A 16523-nucleotide genomic window follows, 5' to 3' on the forward strand; every position below is an offset into this window, starting at 1 on the left:
CGGTGCACATCTCGAAACAGAATGGAACCATCCAAGACATGGTGCAAGTGAACGAGGACCAGGCGAATCTTCTTCAACACCAGACGATGCAGATCTCGCAACAGAATGGAACCATCCAAGACATGGTGCAAGTGAACGAGGACCAGGCGAATCTTCTTCAACACCAGACGATGCAGATCTCGCAACAGAATGGAACCATACAAGATATGGTGCAAGTGAACAAAGACCAGGCGAATCTTCTTCAACACCAGGCGGTGCACATCTCGAAACAGAATGGAACCATCCAAGACATCGTGCAAGTGAACGAGGACCAGGCGAATCTTCTTCAACACCAGACGATGCAGATCTCGCAACAGAATGGAACCATCCAAGACATGGTGCAAGTGAACAAGGACCAGGCGAATCTTCTTCAACACCAGACGATGCAGATCTCGCAACAGAATGGAACCATCCAAGACATGGTGCAAGTGAACAAGGACCAGGCGAATCTTCTTCAACACCAGGCGATGCAGATCTCGCAACAGAATGGAACCATACAAGACATGGTGCAAGTGAACAAGAACCAGGCGAATCTTCTTCAACACCAGGCGATGCACATCTCGAAACAGAATGGAACCAAGGCAGAAATGAAAGCTGAACTTGTTGAGGTGATGCAAGCAAACAAGGACCAGGCGAATCTTGTTCAACACCAGGCGATGCACATCTCGAAACAGATTGGAACCATTTCAGAAATGAAAGCTGAACATGTTGAGGTGATGCAAGCAAACAAGGACCAGGCGAATCTTCTTCAACACCAGAAGGGAATCATAGGAGAGCTGAAAGCTGGCCTTCTCAATCTGACCACACAGTTATCTACACTGACTAAGACTGTCAAGGTCCCATTGACAGAAAGTGAGTGCACAATACGAAAGAGATTTAACACGAAGTAAGATACCATTATTGATTTAAAAGATTTGATGTTCTAGTAGAATTGTTGTCTTTTTGGCTTTCTTTTGCCTCCTGAGTTTTGTTTAAAAGATTAAATGAGAGGGCCTTGTCCATTTTCTTCACAACGCTATTTGGCACGGTCTCGTTGCTCAAGCAGATACAAAGATTTGGATTGAAATAGTTTCAAAATTACCATCGATTTAATTGGTTAGTATGTTTGTCTGCTTGTCGGCGGCGAACCTGGCTGCGTGGTTTCCCATCACAGAAGGTGAATCGGGCACTTCTTCTTCTTCTTCTTCTTCTTCTTCTTCTTCTTGTCTTTTTGTGCGGTCGGGGGATGCGATCCCCTCGGTTCGTTGAATGGTTATATTATTGTCATTGAACAGTGACATTTTTTTTCTACGTTCAGGAGATCCCGCGTACGTTTGTTTCGTGGAATGGTTACACTATCGTCACTGAACAGGGGTATTTTTTGTCTAATGTAATTTTCAGGAAATGATTCAAACTGTGTGGACTGGTTGAAACTCGCTCCACAAAGCGCAATCCGCACAGTCTACATCTCAGGAGATCCAATCACTGTCTACTGTGATCAGACCACGGACCACGGAGGATGGATTGTATGTATGTGTGTGTGTGTGTGTGTGTGTGTGTGTGTTCGTGTGTGTTGGTGTGTGTGTGTGTGTATGTGTGTGTGTGTGTTGGTGTGTGTTGGTGTGTGTGTGTGTGTGTGTGTGTGTGTGTTTGTGTGAATGGCAGTTGGGGTTGGGGATGGGGGTTTGGGTTGCGTTGGTACTTGCGTTTGTGGTGAGTGAGTATGCATGCATGAATAGCAAATTCAAGTCGGTGGTTACATGCAAAGGAAACGTTGGCAGTATTTGTTTTAATAATTTGTCTGTAGACATGCGAAGTACTCGTCATAAAAGTTTTAAAGCACGTCATAACAGTTTTAAAGCTATTACGTGATTTTATTTAACGTAGGGGAAGGGTTCCTAATATGGACCACGTTTTGTTTCACGCTGATAACTAGCTTGTTTTCTTGCGAAGAAGTTTCATTTTGTGTTTGGTAGTCCTTCTCTCTTAGGTTAACCGTTAGGCCTAATTAGAGTGAAATAGCTTTGATAGACATTCAGCAAAACTTAAATACAGAAAAAATCACAAAGGGTCCATATTAGGAGCCTGGGCGCCTAATATGGACCAGTAAAGCGGCCTTCACGAATCACTGTAAAAAGCCCCCTATACTTCAAAATAACATGATACAACTTAGTGTACAAGTCAGCCTAATCAAAATATGCTCTACATTTATCTGTTTAAGGTTGATGAGAGCATTATTTGAAGCACACCAGGAAACTAAAGAAGCTTATCAAAAACAGAGTGAAAATAAGTGAAATTATCAACTTCCAGTTCCACGAAAAGAAGACTTTTTGTTGCATGTTTTTTAAATCTCGAGGGCTAGTTATAGGCAGAGTGTTATCGGTTATTTCCAGCAGGCTTCTTAATGAATTAATGAAAATAGCCTTTAGATTTTATTTTCTTCGATTTGTTGAAGGTGGTCCATATTAGGGGACTCGCACATACTTTGAGATTTTGCTATTATTTTTTGTTTGCAGTAGAAACTCAGGGTCAACACTGCTAAAATGTAACAAATACGGTTTTAGCTGTCATACATAGCAATTTTTGTGTGATAAAAGCTTTGGCTGTGGACAGAAACAAGTCCGTTTTAGGTGGCAAATTTAGAGTGAACGCTGCCAAAAGTGAGAAAAAAAAGAAAAAGCCTAACGGTTTTCAGATTTGTGTTTTCGCAACTGTTTTGACATGTGCAAGTTATCCAGAGAGGGTGAATACAGCGAATAAAACGTTTTTGAGCGCTCTAGCGCCGTTAGTTTGTCAGAACAGAAGGTGGTCCATATTAGGAGCTGGTCCATATTAGGAGCCCTTACCCTAAGTATATACTCCAATGACGTGCTTTAAAACTTTGTTCGGAACATTACATCAGTATAAATATAAGATTTCTTATAGTCCTGTATGTTGCGCTCATTGCAATTCAGACTGCTTTCTCACTGGGGACAGCGAGCTGCCACAGTACGGCGCTACCCGTTTCTTTGTTTTCTTCTTTTTCCTTCATGCGTGTATTCACGTTTCTAAGTCCTAAGATTTTCGTTGTGAACTTGGTTTTTTATCGCGTGCGTGCGTGCACACGGGAGTTTTTCGACACCGAAGAGAGTTTGCACAAATTTGACTGCACAAATAAAGCCCTCGACGAACGTGGGGATCGAACCCAAACCAATAGCGACAACTGGTTTTGAAGCCAGCACCTCTACCGACTCAGCTCTTCCCTGTCCCATCTCAACAAGTACCTGTATTTTTCCACAAATGATTTGAAGTACGTCTGGTATGAAGGCAAACGATTCTTGAAGGTTTCAAAGAAATCAACCAAGTCATAAGTAATATTCAGCGCTTTTGGTCATGGTACCCCTCAACATTAACACAAAAAGTCTGGGTTTTGTCCGCTCATACGTTTGACACCTGCGCAGTAGGAATTTCATAACAGAAAATAAGCAAGCCAGCTAAACGAAACATAGTGTTCTCGGTAGATCATTGATTTGACTTCCCCCTTCGTATACATGTAACAGTTGACATGTAGTGTCTACTACGATTTTTCATCGATTTTTATTTGGCCGCTTCCGTTATTTTCATGTCGATTTTGGGGATACCTTTACTTGCGCGGCGGTCACGTGATCCATGTAAAAGAACTGTTTAATCTGAAGGGTTTTCCAGATAGTCAAGTCAAATCCTTTAAATGGCATATACAGTGTGAATGAAATGACGCAGGAATTAATGCTTCAATTGGGGTGAGAAATTTGTCGTAATAACGATTTTACTTGCACACAGGAGTTGAACGAGGGTCAAAGAGAAACAGTTCATGGGATACTCCTAACGAACTCGCAAATACGTGCACGCACTCCCATGCACGCACACCCATGCACGCACACCCATGCAACACACCCATACACACACACCCATGCACGCAAGCGTCAATCTACTAATACTGGTCTTTGCTTGCAGGTCTTCCAGAGAAGACAGGACGCCTCTGTGGACTTCTACCGGGATTGGGCGCAATATCGCAATGGGTTTGGTGACCTGGAGGGCAACTTCTGGCTAGGTTCGTTATTTGTTATCTATAAAAGTGGTTTTTATGTTTGTGTGTGTGTGTGTGTGTGTGTGTTTGTGTATGGTGTGTGTGTGTGTGGGTGTGCAGGGCCGGACTACCGGGGGGTTATGGGGGTTGCGCACCCCCCCTCCCCCCTAGCCTAAACATGTACCTCACTTATTTAAAACATTTTTTATCATTGTTTATTTTATGCCGTTTCATGCAAGGAGCGACCATTTTCCTATCTCAGAATATGACATACCCATCAGCTTGGACCACCACTGGCAACCCCCCCCCCCTCCTCTTCGCCTAGTCCGGCCCTGGTGTGTGTGTGTGTGTGTCTGTGTCTGTGTGTGTATGGTGTGTGTGTATGGTGTATGGTGTGTGTGTATGGTGTGTGTGTGTGTATGGTGTGTACGTGTGTGTGTATGTGTGTGTGTGTGTGGGGGGGGATATGATGACAAAAGGCTCCGAAACGCCTGAATCGATTTATGCGGGAATTGCACTCGATGTCATTCAAGTCTTGTCACAGGGTATTTTTTCTTTCACTTTGCGTATTCAGACGCCGAATGACCAAAACAATAGATTTCGCTAATAATATTATTTTCCCTGTGATATTTTCAGAGTGTGTTGAAACAAGTGGGACAAATTTGATCAATCAATCCGACAGACTTTATGATTCAAAATATTGAATATGATGACATGCCAAGAATCAGATAAACGAGGGTTGGGTAATTGAATGTGGTATCCGTCCAATCAATTACAATCACAGGACCTATTTTGAAAGAGGTATTAATCCCTGGTAAACGTTCGTTGTGATGATGTGTCTTTATATGAACTATTGTAACGCGCGCGCGCGCGCGCGCGTGTGTGTGTGTGTGTGTGTGTGTGTGTGTGTGTTTTCCCGGTGCAGGACTGGACAAGCTGCACAAGCTGACCACCTCACAGAGGTACGAGTTGCGTGTCGACTTGCGCAAGTGGGACGGAACCAAAGGGAATGCGACATACAGCGGCTTTCACGTGGACGACGTTTCTCACAACTTTACTCTGCGCTATGACAACTTCACTGGAGGAAACGCTGGTACGTGCCTGACAATGGGACGACTCAATACACAAAACACGGGGCATTTCAGAAGCAAACAGTGTGTGTGACCCTCAATCATATCTCTTTCTATCCGTCTCTTTAATGTCTCTGTTTGTCTTTGTCTGTCATTTTGGGTGTCTCCCTGTGTCATTTTGTGTGTGTGTGTGTGTCTGTGTATGTATGTATGAGTGTGTGTGTGTGTGTGTTTGTTTGTGTGTGTGTGTGTGTGTATGTGTGTGTGTATGTATGTATGAGTGTGTGTGTGTGTGTGTGTGTGTCTAACTATCTATCTTTCTCTGCTCCATCTCTCTGATCCTTTTGTTCTCACCTTTCTCTCTCTCTTTCTTTTATTCTTGGTTTTCTGTGTGTTATCGAAAGCGCGAACACACACACACACACACACACACACACACACACACACACACACACACACACATACACACACACACACACACACACACACAAACAAACACACACACCCACACATAAGGTAAAACAAGTCGCGTAAGGCGAAAATACAATATTTAGTCAAGTAGCTGTCGAACTCACAGAATGAAACTGAACGCAATGCCATTTTTCAGCAAGACCGTATACTCGTAGCATCGTCAGTCCACCGCTCATGGCAAAGGCAGTGAAATTGACAAGAAGAGCGGGGTAGTAGTTGCGCTAAGAAGGATATAGCACGCTTTTCTGTACCTCTCTTTGTTTTAACTTTCTGAGCGTGTTTTTAATCCAAACATATCATATCTATATGTTTTTGGAATCAGGAACCGACAAGGAATAAGATGAAAGTGTTTTTAAATTGATTTGGACAATTTAATTTTGATAATAATTTTTATATATTTAATTGTCAGAGCTTGTTTTTAATCCGAATATAACATATTTATATGTTTTTGGAATCAGCAAATGATGGAGAATAAGATAAACGTAAATTTGGATCGTTTTATAAATTTTTATTTTTTTTTACAATTTTCAGATTTTTAATGACCAAAGTCATTAATTAATTTTTAAGCCACCAAGCTGAAATGCAATACCGAAGTCCGGGCTTCGTCGAAGATTACTTGACCAAAATTTCAACCAATTTGGTTGAAAAATGAGGGCGTGACAGTGCCGCCTCAACTTTCACGAAAAGCCGGATATGACGTCATCAAAGACATTTATCAAAAAAATGAAAAAAACGTTCGGGGATTTCATACCCAGGAACTCTCATGTCAAATTTCATAAAGATCGGTCCAGTAGTTTAGTCTGAATCGCTCTACACACACACAGACACACACACACACGCACACACGCACATGGCCAGGAATCTGTCAGTGTGTCCAAAAAGTGTTACACAAACACCATTTTTTAGACTTGCTTTATCTTATTAATGTTGTTGTGGGTAAGAAAGGAGATGTGGTTTTTAGCAGAATAAAACTGTTTTTATTTGTATGGGCCACCTGGGGCAGTTAAAAACCCGTTATAAACCGTTATTTTCTAATTTTTCACCGATCTTTATGAAATGTTGTGGTTAGGTTGGTTGTCCCTAACTGAATTTCAACAATAATAAAAAGTTGATTTTTGGCAGTTAAAAAACCGTTAAATCCCGTTTTTTCACCAATCTTTATGAAATTTTGTGAGTAGGTCCGTTGTCCATAACTGAGTTTCAATACGTACTTTTCAGAAGAAAAACAAGCTTTTGTCAGTTATAAACCGTTATTTTCTAATTTTTCACCGATCTTTATGAAATGTTGTGAATTTCAACAAGAATAACAAGTCGCGTAAGGCGAAAATACAACATTTAGTCAAGTAGCTGTCGAACTCACAGAATGAAACTGAACGCAATGCAACGCAGCAAGACCGTATACTCGTATCATCGTCAGTCCACCGCGCACGGCAAAGGCAGTGAAATTGACAAGAAGAGCGGGGTAGTAGTTGCGCTGAGAAGGATAGCACGCTTTTCTGTATCTCTCTTCGTTTTAACTTTCTGAGCGTGTTTTTAATCCAAACATATCCTATCTATATGTTTTTGGAATCAGGAACCGACAAGAAATAAGATGAAAGTGTTTTTAAATTGATTTCAAAAATTTAATTTTGAAAATAATTTTTATATTTTTAATTTTCAGAGCTTGTTTTTAATCCAAATATAACATATTAATATGTTTTTGGAATCAGAAAATGATGGAGAATAAGATAAACATAAATTTTGATCTTTTTAAAAAAATTTTTTTTTACAATTTTCAGATTTGTAATGACCAAAGTCATTAATTAATTTTTAAGCCACCACGCTGAAATGAAATATCGAAGTCCGGGCTTTGTCGAAGACTACTGGACCAAAATTTCAACCAATTTGGTTGAAAAATGAGAGCGTGACAGTGCCGCCTCAACTTTCACGAAAAGCCGGATATGACGTCATCAAAGACATTTATCGAAAAAACGAAAAAAAACTTCGGGGATATCAATCCAAGGAACTCTCATGTAAAATGTCATAAAGATCGGTCCAGTAGTTTGGTCTGAATCGCTCTACACGCACGCACGCACACGCACACACACACACACACACACACACACACACACACACACACACACACACACACACACACATACACCACGACCCTCTTTTCGATTCCCCCTCTATGTTAAAACATTAAGTCAAAACTTGACTAAATTTAAAAATTAGATAGCATGACTAACCTACCTCCCTAAGAATATTTGCAATTGCCAATGAGCTTTGATCATATAAACTAAGAATGTCACAGACCTATGGGTAACCAAGCACCACTAACACCTACACAAAACCACCACCCCCCAAAACAAATTTCAACAACATTCGATTTTCGACTGAATCATTCAGGTACGAATACTTTTTCCTTTCAAACATTGTTTTTATCATGTTTCGTAAGAAATCACTCGATTCATAGCAGTTTCATTCTCAAAAGTGATGTACGTTACTATTTGGATGACGACCATGCACACTTACCCGTAGGGCTGGGCTCGTCCATCTCGCACGTAGGTGTGAAAGTCCTGTTGTCATTGATAGATCATATGCAAATGACCAAGGGAGACTAGTTAGGTCACGCTTGTCACAACATCTCGGCAAAACGAGAACGTTTTATTTTGGTTTCTTTACACAAAATCAACAAATCGTGTCGATTTTCACGAATCACAGACAAAGCATGCATTGCAAGCAATTTTTTAAATATTATTTTAGACTTAGTAGACTGTGTGAACCTCGACATCGATCTTTGGCGGCCATCTTACATTTACCGCGGACTGTACGACCGTTTGACTGACCGATACCGAATTTACACAAGGATAATAACGTACATCTCGCATCACTTTTCCAAGCGAAATGAACGAAGTTGGCAGCTCCGTCGAGCCCATTTTTGGTCTCATTAAACACTGCATTCATTTCCTGTCTGGTTTGTATGAAGGATTTACCGGTCGCGCACGTGTTCGGAGTACAGTTCTTACAAAACTGAAAGCACCCAAAATCGCGTAACGCTTTTTTCTCCAGAATGACTAGGTAAGGTTGGAATCACAAGTCTGTTATTCATTGCTTACGGCATAAATTTGCCACCATGTTATACCAAAACGTTCGTCCATTCATCCTCTTTCATCCAACACAAAAATGTTCTTTGCAAAAAAAGTTTATTAGAAGCAGGAGCCTGCCAAATAATTCAAGCGGGCTCTTTCCTTCTTTCGACGCCATGACAGATTCTTGGCCATATACACCACGACCATCGTTTCGATTCCCCCTCGATGTTAAAATATTTAGTCAAAACTTGACTAAATATAAAAAAAAGGTGTGGTTAAGGTAACATAGCCCCAAAAAATAGGGTAGAAAGGTAGGCAATCACTTTTTTTTGTTTTACTTTTTTATATTTAGTCAAGTTTTCACTAAATATTTTAACATCGAGGGGGAATCGAAACGAGGGTCGTGGTGTATGTGCGTGTGTGTGTGTGTGCGTGCGTGTGTGCGTGTGTGTGTGTGTGTAGAGCGATTCAGACTAAACTACTGGACCGATCTTTATGAAATTTGACATGAGAGTTCCTGGGTATGAAATCCCCGAACGTTTTTTTTCATTTTTTTGATAAATGTCTTTGATGACGTCATATCCGGCTTTTCGTGAAAGTTGAGGCGGCACTGTCACGCCCTCATTTTTCAACCAAATTGGTTGAAATTTTGGTCAAGTAATCTTCGACAAAGCCCGGGGTTCGGTATTGCATTTCAGCTTGGTGGCTTAAAAATTAATTAATGACTTTGGTCATTAAAAATCTGAAAATTGTAAAAAAAAAATAAAAATTTATAAAACGATCCAAATTTACGTTTATCTTATTCTCCATCATTTGCTGATTCCAAAAACATATAAATATGTTATATTCGGATTAAAAACAAGCTCTGAAAATTAAATATATAAAAATTATTATCAAAATTAAATTGTCCAAATCAATTTAAAAACACTTTCATCTTATTCCTTGTCGGTTCCTGATTCCAAAAACATATAGATATGATATGTTTGGATTAAAAACACGCTCAGAAAGTTAAAACAAAGAGAGGTACAGAAAAGCGTGCTATCCTTCTTAGCGCAACTACTACCCCGCTCTTCTTGTCAATTTCACTGCCTTTGCCATGAGCGGTGGACTGACGATGCTACGAGTATACGGTCTTGCTGAAAAATGGCAGCTACTTGACTAAATATTGTATTTTCGCCTTACGCGACTTGTTTTCTAATGTGTACAAATTAAACCTACTTGACAGGGAAATAAGTGTGCGACTCGAGCGCTGTCGCTTTTATTGCGTTTTATGCACTGTTTTCTTTTGTTTTTTTTTGTGACAAATGTAATAAAAAGTTATAGGGTCGGCCCCTAAAAATAGGGTAGGTCGGGTTACCGTAACCACACCTTTTTTTTGTTTAGGCCTAAGCGCACGCACACCCTCGCACTCACACACAACTAACCAACCAACCAACACACACACGCACACACACACACACACACACACACACACACACACACACACACACACACACACACACACACACACACACACACAACAAACAAACAAAACACACACAAACACACTCATGCACGCACCCACGCACGCACGCACCCACACACACACACACATAACACACAGAATTCACAAACACACACGCACTTACACACAATCACACACGCATTTACTGTTACACGACACTTGAGATTGCCACAAGTTCTCAAACGTCGTATAGTTGTATGGCAATCCGAATGGTGCAAATGTCCCTTCTAGCTCTTGATGTCTAAATAACGCATTATTTAGCTATATCATGCATTATTTAGCTAAATAATGCATTGTTTAAATTAAACAATGCATTATTTACAGATACAGAAAAAAGAGAGCTCAAAGCACTAAATAATGCATTGTTTAGCATAAATAAGAGATTGTGTTTGTAAATAACTCATTATTTATCAATAATTACGCGTTTTCTCTAAACAATATATTATATGTAAATAAAGTGTTATTTAGATAAATAAAATATTATTTAGATAAATAAAATATTATTTAGATAAATAAAATATTATTTAGATAAATAAAATATCATATGTAAATAAAATATTACTTATCTAAATAAAATATTATTTAGATAAATAAAATATTATTTACATAAATAATTTATTATTTAGATAAATAATTTATTATTTAGATAAATAATTTATTATTTACTGTTTTTGCCTTGAAATAGTATTATTACACTAAATAATGCTTTATATAGTTATATAATAGGTTTCCGCTATATAATTCATGATTTGGTAAATAATACATTATATACCGTAAATAAAATATTATATACCGTAAACAATTCATTGTTTAGCGCATCGCGAAGCCGTTTTTTCTCTTGTTGTTTTTTTCCACGTGTTTCCGTGGATCCGAGAGAGCGCTGTTGATTCTCCACTGTCTTGGCAAACCCAGTATCCGGTACTCCACATCCGGTTCCGCCAAGGTACTGGGTGGCCGAGTGGTAACGCACTTGCGCTCGGAAGCGAGAGGTTGCGTGTTCAGGCCTGGGTCAGGCCGCAATTTTCTCCCCCCTTTCCTAACCTAGATGGTGGGTTCAAGTGCTAGTCTTTCGGATGAGACGAAAAACCGAGGTCCCTTCATGTACACTACATTGGGGTGTGCACGTTAAAGATCCCACGATTGACAAAAGGGTCTTTCCTGGCAAAATTGTATAGGCATAGATAAAAATGTCCATCAAATACCCGTGGGACTTGGAATAAAGTAAAAAAAAAATATCCATCTCACACGGCATTAAGTCTCAGGAAACATGAATACACGCATGCAGGAAAAAAAAAATATGGGTAGCGCCGTGTGTATGGCAGCTCGCTTTCCCCGGGGAGAAAGCAGCCCGAATTTCCATGAGGGTAACCTCACTGGACTGTAAATCTTATCCAATCCAATCCAATCCAATCCAATCCAAATGTAATCAAGATGGCTACACAAGCACAAGGGAACGTTCCCGCTGAATTGATCAGAACTCTAACTACAGCGGTTGTCCAGGAACTGGCACTGCAAAGGGTTCGTATTTTAAAGTTTTATGGGGGAACATCTTTTACATCTGGACATGCAGAATGAACGACTGCGAACTAAATAGCTGCTGTTGTACCATCAGTTGAAGTTAGCCACCTGACAAGAAGATGGTCGGAAGCGAAGCGGATGTAGCTTTAGTACGCCGAGACAGATGCTAGTTGTCTGATTGGTCAGTTTGAGAATCAACAGAGCTCTCGTGGATCCACGGAAACACGTGGTAAAAAACAACAAGAGAAATATCGGCTTCGATGCACTGCGCTAAACAATGAATATTGTTTACGGTAAATAATATTTTATTTACGGTATATAATGTATTATTTACCAAATCATGAATTATATAGCGGAAACCTATTATATAGCTATATAAAGCATTATTTAGCGTAATAATACTATTTCAAGGCAAAAACAGTAAATAATAAATTATTTATCTAAATAATATTTTATTTATCTAAATAATATTTTATTTATCTAAATAATATTTTATTTACATACAATATTTTATTTATCCAAATAATATTTTATTTATCTAAATAATATTTTATTTATTTAAATAATATTTTATTTATCTAAATAACACTTTATTTACATATAATATATTGTTTAGAGAAAACGCGTAATTATTTATAAATAATGAGTTATTTACAGACACAATCTATTATTTATGCTAAACAATGCATTGTTTAGTGCTTTGTGCTCTCTTTTTTCTGTATCTGTAAATAATGCATTGTTTAAGTTAAACAATGCATTATTTAGCTAAATAATGCATGATATAGTTAAATAAAGCATTGTTTAGCTAAATAACGCGTTATTTAGCTAAATAATGCGTTATTTAGACATCAAGAGCTAGAAGGGACATTTGCACCATTCGGATTGCCATATAGTTGTGTTCTTTTATTCTACGTCGCCCGTCTTCGCAGCAGCAGAAAACAACTCGTCAAATTGAGTTCGAGGATTTATTTAGCATTCCATACATACAACTGCACATCGTAGCAGAATTCAAAGTAGAAGATTTTTATATACAAATCGCGCTGGCCTATATAGTAAATACTCAATCTCGAGAATATTCCAGACCGAACATGATACAACTAAAATTAGATGAACTGCCCATGGACTAGAATAGTGACGTTCTCTGTGACGTACATCAAAAGCGCCGACGCACTTAATCCGAGCGAACGCACGAACCCACGACTCAAAACAACGTGGTAAACAACTTGTTTTGACAGGACTAGAAAGTTCACCTGCATTCTCGTCCAAACATAAAGATTGTGTTTACAAAATATTTTTAGTTTTTTTCTTTTGTTTGTTTGCTTAACGCCCAGCCGACCACGAAGGGCCATATCAGGGCGGTGCTGCTTTGACATATAACGTGCGCCACACACAAGACAGAAGTCGCAGCACAGGCTTCGTGTCTCACCCAGTCACATTATTCTGACACCGGACCAACCAGTCCTAGCACTTACCCCATAATGCCAGACGCCAGGCGGAGCAGCCACTAGATTGCCAATTTTAAAGTCTTAGGTATGACCCGGCCGGGGTTCGAACCCACGACCTCCCGATCACGGGGCGGACGCCTTACCACTAGGCCAACCGTGCCGGTTTTACAAAATATAATATCGGTACTTTCCCACAAAGTACAAATAAGTCAACTACATGCAACACACAAAACCGAACCAAAGTTCAGCAACGGCAGCGTTTCCTAACACTTACACACACACACACACACACAGACACACACACACACACACACACACACACACACACACACACAAACATACACATACACAACCACAACCACACACACACACACACAAAGACACACAGACACACACCAAACCAACCAAACAAACAAAACACACACACACTCACCCACGCACGCACGCACACACGCCTCCACCCACATCCACACGCACACACGCACACACTGACCACCCTATGACTGTCCATCCCCAGGTGACAGCCTGTACTATCAACGTGATCGTCAGTTCAGCACCAAGGACAGGGACCACGACCCGTGGTTAAAGCCAAACTGTGCACAACGTTACCACGGCGCCTGGTGGTACCAGTACTGCCACCGCTCCAACCTGAACGGTGACTACAAGACCAGCAGCAGTGCTCCTAACTTTGACGGGGTGAGCTGGATAACCTTTGGAGGCAGTAACGCCTACTCCATGAAGTTCACAGAGATGAAGATCAGGCCTATCATGTAGAGCGACACTGGGAGCAATCTACTTTTGCGGCAAAATTGGTCACTAATGGAAACATGTTGTTTTTATTGTTTCATTCTTTTATAATTGATGTGTACGTGTGTGTGTGCCTTTTGCCTTCTGTTTATCTTTATCTCACTTGTTTCTCTCCTTTGTCCTGTTTATAACATGCAGATTAATAGAGGGCCTACTCACCCACCCCCACACTCCACAATTTTCTAATCGTAAAGAGAATAAATATAATCTTTTTTGTCTAAAATCAGTTTGTCTCATGGACGGGCGCATTGGCGTGGTGGTAAGACGTCGGCCTCCTAATCGGGAGGTCGTGAATTCGAATCCCGGTCGCTGCCGCCTGGTGGGTTAAGAGTGGAGATTTTTCCGATCTCCCAGGTCAACTTATGTGCAGACCTGTTAGTGACCTAATCCCCTTCGTGTGTGCACGCACAAGACCAAGTACGCACGGAAAAGATCCTGTAATCCATGTCAGAGTTCGGTGGGTTATGGAAACACGAAAATACCCAGCATGCCTACTCAACAAAAGCGGAGTGAGCTGACTATGCTCTCAGAGTATAGTGTGGGGAACCCAAATGGGCAAACGAGCTCACACGTAACCAGAACATTCTGGAACGCTGAAGAAGAAGAAGAAGAAGAAGAAGAAGAAGAAGAAGAAGTTTGTCTCATGGACTGCACTACTTGTAGATTAATCATTCCACTCACACTAACACTACTTTATCATTATGTTTGATCTGCCGACTGTTTCTTTCAGATATCGCATGGACTGCAGTACTTGTAGATTAACCATACCACTCACACTAACACTCCTTTATCATTATGTTTGATCTGCCGTCTGTTTCTTTCAGATATCGCTCGTACCAGGTGCAATATGCATAATTTTGTCATAATTACAACAGCGTTTTGTGTTGTCGCTGTCTTATGTTTAAGCAGTTCACGTGTACAATGTCGGGTTGTTATGGTTTGCAAATGTAACAAGTTTAATGTTTGGTTTGGTTTCTAATGTTTAGCAATAAACGTTTCCTAGTTTGGAAAAAGCAGTAATGGCTATGATATTAAAAACTCTGTATTTGTCAGAATGTTGCTGTTCAAGAAACGTGCTTGCGCGCGCGCACGTGTGTGTGTGTGTGTGTGTGTGTGTGTGTGTGTGTGTGTGTGTGTGTGTATGTGTGTGTATGTGTGTGTCAGTGTGTGTATGTGTGTGTGCGTGTGTGTGTGTGTGTGTGTGTGTGTGTGTGTGTGTGTGTGTGTTTCACCGAGACAATACAGCTTCGTCAATCCCCGCGGCACTTTTCCCGTGCATCACGAAGTGAAATTGACAAGGCAGAATAGCGCAATAGTGTACTGCGGTAAGCAGGAAAGCTCTCTTTTCTGTATTCTTTTAACTTTCTGAGCTTGTTTTGAACAAAACATATTATATCTTTATGCTTTTTGAGTCACTTGAGAAAAAGTGACTCTATGTAATCGGTCAGTGTTAGTCTGTCCGGCCGGCCGTCCGTAGACACCACCTTAACGTTGGACTTTTCTCGGAAACTATCATAGCGATCGGGCTCATATTTTGTTTAGTCGTGACCTCCAATGACCTCTACACTTTAACGATGGTTTCGTTGACCTTTGACCTTTTTCAAGGTCACAGGTCAGCGTCAAAGGAAAAATTAGACATTTTATATCTTTGACAAAGTTCATCGGATGTGATTGAAACTTTGTAGGATTATTCTTTACATCAAAGTATTTACATCTGTAGCCTTTTACGAACGTTATTAGAAAAACAAGGGAGATAACTACCCTTTTCTGTTCGGCAACACACAACTTAACGTTGGGCTTTTCTCGGAAACTATAAAAGTGACCGGGCTCAAATTTTATGTGAACGTGACTCCCAGTGACCTCTACACTTTGACGTCTGCTTTGGTGACCTTTGACCTTTTTCAAGGTCACAGGTATGTCTTGAAGGAAAAAAATTGAAATATCATATCTCTGAAACTATTCATCGGATTTGATTCAAACTTTATAGGATTATTCTTTACATCAAATTATTTACATCTGTATTGTGTTGTGAATAGCAATTTCTTCCTGTCCATCTGATGCCTCATATAATATTCAGAACTGCGAAAGTGACTCGATCGAGCGTTTGCTCTTCTTGTTGAATCAGGAAATAATAAAGAGTAAGATGGAGCCATTTTTGGATTGATTTCTTACATTTTAATCGTAGTCTTAATTAACCTATTTTCGTTAATTGTGATAACATTTTCAGAGTAAACATGACATATGTATATATCTTTAGATTCAGAGTTTGATGAAGAAAACGATACAAGCAATTGTAAACCTGTTTGCGAAAAATTTGATTTTAATGACAACTTTAGTGAGCAAATTCATTAATTAATTTTTGAGGCTCCAAGCTGAAATGCAATACCAAACTCCGGGCTTCGTCGAAGAATACTTGACAACAATCTCAACCAATTTGGTTGAAAATTGAGGGCGTGACAGTGCCGCCTCAAGTTTCACTAAATGTCGAATATGACGTCATCGAAGCTATTTATCGGGAAAAAAAATTGTCTGGGTACATCATACCCAGGAACTCTCATGTAGAGTTTCATTAAA

The 16523-nt window shown here is 39.9% G+C and overlaps 1 protein-coding gene across 1 annotated transcript; it reads left to right on the forward strand.

Annotated features, from left to right (window-relative positions):
• Positions 1–27: 27 nt before the first annotated feature.
• LOC138945982 (fibrinogen C domain-containing protein 1-like) lies at positions 28–14969 on the forward strand. Its single transcript, XM_070317516.1, has 5 exons — positions 28–891; positions 1420–1544; positions 3991–4087; positions 4989–5156; positions 13660–14969. Exons 1-5 carry the CDS (start codon positions 39–41, stop codon positions 13914–13916), a joined length of 1500 nt encoding a protein of 499 aa, XP_070173617.1. The 5' UTR covers positions 28–38; the 3' UTR covers positions 13917–14969.
• Positions 14970–16523: the final 1554 nt, after the last annotated feature.

The sequence above is a fragment of the Littorina saxatilis genome, linkage group LG13, assembly GCF_037325665.1.
Source record: "Littorina saxatilis isolate snail1 linkage group LG13, US_GU_Lsax_2.0, whole genome shotgun sequence".
In the NCBI taxonomy this organism is placed as follows: Eukaryota; Metazoa; Mollusca; class Gastropoda; order Littorinimorpha; family Littorinidae; genus Littorina; species Littorina saxatilis.

Coding starts and splice junctions, on each gene's coding strand:
- LOC138945982 (XM_070317516.1), top strand. CDS start 39: ATGGTGCAAGTGAACGAGGACCAGGCGAATCTTCTTCAACACCAGACG. Junction 892..1,419: donor CAAGGTCCCATTGACAGAAA/GTGAGTGCACAA, acceptor TGTAATTTTCAG/GAAATGATTCAAACTGTGTG. Junction 4,088..4,988: donor GGAGGGCAACTTCTGGCTAG/GTTCGTTATTTG, acceptor TTCCCGGTGCAG/GACTGGACAAGCTGCACAAG.